Below are 8,972 nucleotides of genomic sequence, written 5' to 3' on the forward strand. Positions count from 1 at the left end.
AAAGTCATATACTTTCTTTTGTTTCGTGTGTATTTGTATTTGAAACTTCTCCTTGCGTTGTTTAATCACAATTTTATACACTACATTGTTGCCTGAATGTAAGTCTATGCACCCGAATATTGTGTTCTTATATAAGGTTTCTCACAAACCTTATACTGTATGTGCTAGGTATTTCCCCTGAGACTAATCAGGCTTTTTTTCTAGATACATTAAGATTAAGATGTTCTACTGCATCTTGGTGTTTTACGTTTCCCTTAATGGGAATAGGTGATCACGTAAATTAATTTTTATTTCCAGGATGAATACAATTCTACAATATCCATTTAACAAGATAAATGTACTATCTAATCGGAAATAAGGCAGTTAGTTTTCCCGCGAGAATCGATGCTTAAGATCTGTTTCTGATGTGATCTGTAGCACCTTTTTGATTCATGAAAGCACTGTATTAACACATTTCTTACAGCAGACAATAAAAACTCGCTGTTTATTTTTTCCAATATTGACCAGCTCACTTTTCATTCAAGTAAAACAGATCACCGTTCCTCATTCACTTCTTTTAAATCTGCAGATTTTATTTTGTTAATACGCAATATGCGTAAATGCACATTTATAGCAATTTAAGTGTCACATTATTTTAAGGGAAACTTAAAGTCTCGATCTGACTGAAATGTGACCGGAAGGTTTTGACTTAACGTCATTAAAGAGGATGCTCAGCAATACAGGGCCAGTGCTGGAAATGTAAGACATCACAAAATGTGTATAGAATCTCGTAGCAATAGCCACATGGGAAAATGCACTGTAGGGGCCATCGTAGAGTTTTCCACCAATCACATTTCAGGCCTTCAAACTTCTCAGCCAATCGGACGTAAGCATGGAATTCAAACCTCACGGACTGTTTGGGTACGATTCATTTAATCAGCCAATCACAGCGTGGTACGGAAGCCTGAGACGGCCATGAGCAACAATGGGTGATAATTTGTACGGAAATATGAAGTGAATGGCTGTTTAAATGGCCAATAGGGGTAGGAGAGTAGGGATTATCTCGTAAAGAGCAACATCTTATAAAAGTGTAGTTTAACAGCCCATTTTTTTATGGTTACTGTTAAAATACTTTAAGAGAAATTGGTTTGCATTGCTTGTAATATCACGTTCGCGTCTGGGGCTCGGCTATTATGGCGAGAGGTGAGTAACGTTTTTCGGTCAATTTGTGTGCATGAAATTCACGTGCCGAGGTCGTTTTTTTAATGAATATATAATATCTATGTGTGCTATATACTTGGAAAATACCGATGGAGATGGTACTGGAAAGAAATCGATCGTGTCCCTTTCAGGCAGAATGTGTTGTGCAGCGGTGAAGCTCATTCACAACTGCAGGAGTGGTAGCTAAAGATGTCTAGATTTTCTGCATTTTGTAGGCATTGCAGAATTGGAAGGGTTTAAAGTAAAAGCGTCTCAGACTCCAGTTTCTGGAGGGCCTAGTGCCTTCTGCTTTTCATTTCCACCCTGACGAGGCAATTTAAACAATTGACTCATTTGCTTAGACACAACCTTAATTCAAAACCTTAGAGGTGTTATATTATCTGTAAAAACACCCAGAGAGCCTTGGCAGAAGTAGTATAATGATGGAGTTAACTGATAAAATTAACCAGCTATGCCAGGGAGAACTCAGGCAGGCCAGAAGCTGATGAAACCAGGTCGGTGGTCGGGAATTCTCCAAAGCAAGTATCCCTTCTTTAGACGGGACATTCCTTTGGGAAAATTTGAGGGAGTCCCTAGAGAGATCTGTAAGGTCTTATATCTAATTCTCACGCACAGTACGCGAGGGTTTCTAAATTCTGGTCGTGGAATACCACTGTGTCTGCTGGGTTTTAATCACGGGTAGTTTATTTCAGTTTTCTATTTAAGGCCCACTTTAAGTTCCTTAAAGAAGCTGACTGGGATTTGCCATTAGTGTGAACCCTGCCCTCTGTGGTGAGTTTTAAGTTTGCCCTCACTCAAGTCTGCTAGCTGAAGTATAACCAATGGGACTGGAGAGACACTGACTCGCTGTGAAAGTTGTCCAATGTCAGTCTTGTCCGTTCATCATCAGTTCATCACCTATCAAGAACTGTTGAGTCAGAAAAATTGGAGCAGCTTATTAATAAGCAAGCTGAAGAGTTGCAGCATAAAGTTCCATGTGCAGTGTGAATGTTTCTTCTGCACTCTTTAGGATAAACCGACCTTCATTGTAGCAAAAAAAAGGTTAATGTTTAGGAAAGAAATGCACAAATCTATGTGTTGAAAAGATATAATCGAAACGCATGTATAAACTAGGAGATAAATAGGGGAGATCGACTAAACTTCATTTAAAAACGAATAAATTCAATAAAAATTAAAGCATACGTATATATTTTTTCCCCAGTCATGTTGTGGGTGCACTGAGTCTGTGAACCCTACTCTCTCTGCTGGACAGAGGCGGCGGTGCAAGTATAGAGTTTGCAGTCCCTTTAAATGTTCACGTGGTTACTTTCCCCGTGTCTGAGTTAAAAACATGGCGGAGGGGAGGAACTGTGAAAACTGCTTGGGTTGATTAAAAAAATAAAAAATAAAAGGAAAAAAAGGGACGCCCTAGCAGTTATGGTTTTATTTTGCTTTTCAAGAAATATCGACCCTGTAAAATGCCTTAACTTTCATTTTCCAAGGGAAAAAGAAAACCCCGAACCACGGTAAAAGCAAAACTGAGGACATTGCCCACACCACGGAGCAGCTAAAAGGAAAAAAAGAAAACAAACCCGAAATGAACGGGGTAGGTCTCGACTTCTTTTTTAAAATATTGATATTTTAACGGACAAAATGCAGAAATAACTACGAGAAAATGTATCCCTATATAAATTGTACAAGAGACCTCTTTAGAAAAGTTGGAGCTGCTTTTTTTTCTACCGGTGCTAAGTTTTCATGTTTATGTAGATCATTTGCGTTGTTTATATTCCAAATTAATTTGCACAAACATATGTTAAAGTAGTATATTGTTTGTCGTTTTAAATGTTGAAGTTATTTCTAGAATATCCGGCCCGTATACATTGCCTGTATGTATAGTTTATTTGAAAACTATACACACTATACATGTTATAAACTACTGTATACACTAGCACGGCCAGGTTGTAAATTTAAGAACAGTAAGAGAGCCTTACGTTTTCATGTACTTATGATGCTAAAACCCCAATAATAAATGCATATTAGAAGGAGTGATGAGGCGGACGTTTAAGCTTCCATTTGGTTCTTTGCGAATTTTTAATTCTTTAGTACATTAATACAACAGAATACTGTACCTTGCTTCACTGAGGAATGTATTCTGTATGGGCAGCTGCATCCTCGATTATTTCTGGACATTCGTGTGCCATATTGCAGTGTTACTTTGTTGAATGTGTAAAGAATTCCGAAAGGGAGAAAGATAAATGTCCCTAGACATTCTAGAGCTGTACATTTGAAGTATGTTGGAAGGCTGCAGAAATAATCTGGGCTGCATGTTAATTCGACCCGAAAATGGGGTTTATGAACAGTGTAAAGTGGTGCTGTTTTGAACATCTGCATTACGTCGGTTACACAGAAGGAAGATGCGCTTCTGCTTTTGTATACTCGCATTTAAAAATATAATGATCTGGTCTGGGGGAATAGGTTTTTAGGTGAATTTGGTCGCCTTTGTGTGATGTGCATCATCTTTCGAGAAACATGCATGTTACCTAAACAACTGTAATTAATTTCTTTCAATTTAATTCTAATGGAGCACCTTCCAGGGGTGGCACGGGGGCGCAGTGGTTAGCATTGCGAGACAGCGCTGGGGTCCTGGGTTCAATTCCACGCCTGGGGTGCTATCTGTGTGGAGTTTGCATGTTCTCTCGCGGTTTGCATGGGTGTCCTCTCCGGTTTCCCTCTCACAGTCTAAAGACATACTGGTAGGTTAATTGGCTCCTGGGAAAATTGGCCCTGGTGTGAGTGTGTGCGTATCTGTGTGTATGTCTGTCTGCCCTGTGATGGACTGGTGTCCCACCCAGGGCGTATCCTGCCTTATGCACGGTGTTTGCCTGGCTCTCCTGTGACCCTGTACTGGACAAAAAAATGGATGAATATTACATTTCAATCCAAAGCATAACATTTCTTAATTGTTGTAGCCTGATGCTGAGCACGTCTAGGGAGCACACTGCTAATGTATTGTGCTTAGGAAGGTCATGTGAAAGAACGGCGAGAATAATGTTCAAACGTTGCTTTCTGCATTCTCTCCCTTGTGTTGAAACAGGACATATTTTATAACGGTCAGTCCTCAATACGTCCTTTCTTGAGCCCCAGCAAGCCACGTTCTCCACTTCATGATGAAAACTCGATCGCACATATACACGATGGAAAAAGCCCCGGCAAACGTACTGTACAGCAGGGATCCACTAAGAAGGAGGAGGGTATGGTTCAAAACTTCGTCTTTCTCAGCTTTTTTCATAAAGGCATAAAGTATAAAAACTCTGACTTTGTACGCAGGGAACTAATTGATAAGCTAGCATCTTCGTGTGGAATGCAGAGCTCCATTTCAGTGGTCCGTTTACTATTTAGTGATGCTCAGTTGAGCCTGGAGGAGAGGCAAAAACTTTTATCTCTGCATTGTTCATCTTTAGACCTTTTGAACCCCCCCCAGTGCCCCCTCTTAACATTCCTCTGAATATTTACTGTAAACAGAAGTTACGTTTTATTTAGCATTTACTGTAAGGAATCGGTTTTAGACGTATGCGAAACAAGTCAGGAGATCTGAGTTAAAGCTCTGTTAAATTGTTTCCGTTTATAAATGACATCTGTGTTCAGCAGCAGCCATCTTATGATTCCACTTATTTCATTTTAGCTTGTGAAACAATTATACACAAACTTTTTCAGTCTAAAATTTTCACATGACGAAAACAGACCTTCAATTACAAGTGTTATTTTAATAAAGAACCATATAAGCAAAGTCTTGATCCTTTAAAAAAGTATTATTAGACGTTCTTCCAGAAGAAAAAAAACGTTACCTGTAAGATTTAAAATATCTTTACTACCAAAGGTTAATGGAGATCGTTTATTTACAAAAAATGAAGAAATTAATCCCATGTGTTCAAGTTTAGGTCTAATTATCTAAAAGAATACAGTTTGGAAACTGATTAGAATTAGAATGATTAGATTAGAATGTAGTGTTTGTTTAGGATTAAGCTCATCAATAAAATCCTTGAGACGTGGTAGGCAAATGTTTCCTTGTATTAATCAACCAGATTTCTAGGTTCTTTTCAGACTCACGCCCTAAAGGCTGATGTGTTTGTTCTTCTGTGCAGAGAAGCAGAATGGTATAAATCCTGAAGTAAGCATCACTAAATCTGAAGAGTCGGAGGCAAAGAGGCTTGAATCTTCGGGGACTGAAGGCCTGTCGAAATACCTCGAGCTTGAAGCTGCTCGTCTACACTCCTCTGCAGACATGACTCCCGAAAACAATGGTGCCGACAGATACTCTCCAAAAAGGGAAACGCGGCGCAAGGTTAAAGTAAAATCACACAGAACGTAAGTTGGGGTTCCATCATGGAACCGTGCAGTCTTGGAACCTCAAGGGAGAAACAAGCTAGGATGTAGCTAAACCTTTGGAGAAAAAGGCATTTGACAACCATAGAGCTGATTTGTATTTGAGAGACAGATCTGTGTCTGGCTTTCTGCTCTGCCCTGAGCTGGCGTGAAATCACGCTTGAAAATTTGGCAGGATCAGCATTAGACTGCTAAACTCATTTACCAAGTCAGCGGATTAAACTGTCGCCCAATGTCCTGAAGTAGAAAGATAAAATACCGTGCTTTTTAAAATCTAGATGTTACACAAGTCGTACTTTTGCTGGTTTCATTTTCTATTTCTTAAAAGATTACTTTAAATTATGAAAATATAATTATCAAGTGAAGGTATCGAAAATGAATGGTTTAAATGGGTTGCTGCAAGTGTTAGACTGCTGTATATGGAAACATTATATATCTTAAGAATAAATCTAATTTGTGAAAATGTGTGTCTTTTCAGAGCGGACAGCAAAAATTCCCAAAACAGAAAAGTCACAGATTATTTCCCCATACGAAGAAGTTCCAGGAAAAGCAAAACTGAGTTAAAGGTCAGTGGAAGATTGTGCTGTTCCAATGCTTGATATGAAAGCATAGAAAACAAATTCTAAATGTCTGTAAGTTAGTTATTTGGCAGGTTATGGCAGAACTCTATATAAATATTAGCCGTGGAAAATGTATATAATGTAATGTATGTGAACTGAAACTGAGCCACAGAGGAAACACTTGTATTATTTTAAAGTTACTTTTATAGCTTCGGTTATGCCATTTCCATTTCTGGTAAGATTATTGCTGTCCGTCACTTACAATATCTTGTTATAGCTATTAGTTGTGTTTTATTTATTGCATTGTTAATTTAAGACAATGTATAAGCCTGTTAAAATGTATTCAGATTAAGCAGATAAGTTTATAATTGATTTGTGTAATGCAGCAAATCTTGCACATGAAGAGACACTGGAAACTCTTGCAGAAACCGGGTTGAGAAATTGAATTCATGCGACTACCCTTCATGATTTTAATGATGATCCAAATTCTAGATGGCCTTAAGACATGGTTATGTTAAAAGACACCTCCCAGCAGTAGCCTTTCTCTGCAGCATGTCACACTCGAGAGATTCCATCCCTGTTATCTGTTGCTGGAAACACGTGTGATGTTTTTCACAGTTCCAGGGCTAATGCTTGGTTTGTATCAACAGTGTGAGGAAAAGAAGCAGATTGATGAATTAATAAAGAGTGGAATAGAAGAAGGAATGAAGGTAACATCTCGAGGTTCAGCTGTTACGTTACGTATACATGCCGTGCATTTTTAGAAGCATATCTACAGTCTTCATAGGGTGTGCCTGGTCATCATGCTACAATCCCTTGACATTTATATGCATTTCAGAACTATTAATTAGTGTTTAGTAGTAATACTTCGTCATGTACAATGGCTTATTCTTGTCTTTCATAGTCTTATATTATTAATGTTAAACGCAGTGTACATTCAGCATGTTGATGGCTGTAAGTGACTTAGAAACGTCCTGGTATGAAAAACTACCACTATATAGGTGCTGCTGCAAGTCCAAGAGCAGCGATGGGGAAAGCAGTTTTATTTATGCTCTGTGATTATTCTCCTATTAATAATATACCCATTAAAATAAACTATAATCATTTTTTTTTAAATCCTCTAAATAGGTTCAGCACATTGAAGGAAAAGGCAGGGGAGTGTTTGCTACCACGTGTTTCCGGAAAGGGCAGTTTGTGGTGGAGTACCACGGAGATCTTCTGCAGATGACGGATGCGAAGAAAAGAGAGGCTGAATACGCACAAGACCCTTCAACTGGCTGCTACATGTACTACTTCCAGTATCTCAGTAAAACCTACTGGTAGGACTCCTCTTTAACTGCTGCATCTGTCTGGGTTGTCTGTCCTCAACTTAGAGGCTGGACTAGTCTCCGGTCAGACGAGAGTTTTGACTGGGTTAAGTACAAACATTCTTCTAATCAGGAATGTTAAGGAAACATGGTAGGCTTCAAAGCGCTTATTTAACGAAGCGCTGTGGGTGGTGCGCTGGCACCGATGTTAAGAAGTTAAATCCCTCGGTTTCCCGACCTTTTTTTTTAAAGAAAGGACACATTTTTGCGACGGCAAGTAAAACCCCAGCCCCCCCCCGCAGAGCTTCACAAATTTCCACACTCGACCGTTTTTTTTTCTCTCTCCTCTTTCCGCCTGCAGTGTGGACGCCACGAAAGAGACCAGTCGATTTGGAAGACTGATAAACCACAGTAAAAACGGAAACTGTCAGACCAAACTCCACGATATCAACGGAATACCTCACCTCATCCTCGTGGCCTCCAGGGACATCGACGAAGGGGAGGAGCTGCTGTATGACTACGGCGATCGGAGCAAAGCTTCGATTGCAGCTCACCCTTGGCTGAAGCATTGATGTAGCTTTTTTTTTTTCTGTCTGCAGCTCCTGTACTCGATGAAGGGAATACGCGAACGGTTTTACTTTAAAGGAAAAATAGAGAACATTTTAAACCTTAAAAAAATGTTTTGCCTTAGCAGCTGAGAATGTGTGTGTATGGGTTCTGCCAGGTGGGATGCTTAAAATATGAAAAGGCAATCTTTTAAGTGTCCTAGATCAATACTTTTTATATATATATAATGTGTGTGGTAATGCTAGATTTAAAAGCATTTTGTATATTTTGTATACAGGTAGGCCAGTGCTTCCAAAGCATGCAGGTGTAGAACAGGACTTAATGCATTTTTATACAAAAATTCGTATTCTATATTCTGGTCGCTTGCAGATTAGAATGGCATATGTTTAGCAATAATATTATTTATGGTACCTGAAAGTTTCAGGTTGTTGCACAAAGCTAAGGTATGCGTATACGTGATCTGACAACTGGAATCAATTTCCTGTCGTTAAACTCTGTTTATTTTTAAGTTGGTTTTTTTTTTTTTTTTGGCCAAGCTGAGTGTAGATATTTTATGAACTTGAGCAAATTGTGTACCTCTAACACTGAAAGCTATTAAATGTCCACAACCAAATGCTTTGTGTTAAAAGTATTTAAATAAAATCTGTACGCTGGCTTAAGAGTGCAGTTAATTTACATTATTCCCTGAAGCAGAGAGGAAATATGTGCTTCATTGTTCATCAGCCATTTACCTAGTTTCATCTGTAAATAACTAGAATCTCTTCATAATGGATTTACAACTTGATACTTTAAAGACACCAAACTCTAAGTTGATCTACTTTTCCTTAGTTATTTTTTACTTTAACATATGTAGTTGTAGTTCTATACACCTTCAGGAAGAAAATAGCAGTAACATGTATATTATCTTGATGCACATCTAACCTGTGTAACTCCAGACTATATATAGGGTTAGACACCGTTCAAAAGACAAAAGCAA

General features: G+C 38.7%; 1 protein-coding gene across 1 annotated transcript; it reads left to right on the plus strand.

The window, feature by feature from the left end:
- Positions 1 to 935: 935 nt before the first annotated feature.
- LOC148641649 (N-lysine methyltransferase KMT5A-like) lies at positions 936 to 8,655 on the plus strand. The gene is made up of 8 exons (XM_088618594.1): positions 936 to 1,182; positions 2,682 to 2,785; positions 4,274 to 4,430; positions 5,322 to 5,544; positions 6,041 to 6,128; positions 6,773 to 6,832; positions 7,251 to 7,441; positions 7,791 to 8,655. Exons 1-8 carry the CDS (start codon positions 1,173 to 1,175, stop codon positions 7,999 to 8,001), a joined length of 1,044 nt encoding a protein of 347 aa, XP_088474720.1. The 5' UTR covers positions 936 to 1,172; the 3' UTR covers positions 8,002 to 8,655.
- The last annotated feature ends 317 nt before the right edge of the window (positions 8,656 to 8,972 follow it).

The sequence above is a fragment of the Lepisosteus platostomus genome, chromosome 24 (genome assembly GCF_059453375.1).
Source record: "Lepisosteus platostomus isolate fLepPlt1 chromosome 24, fLepPlt1.hap1, whole genome shotgun sequence".
Lineage (NCBI taxonomy): Eukaryota > Metazoa > Chordata > Actinopteri > Semionotiformes > Lepisosteidae > Lepisosteus > Lepisosteus platostomus.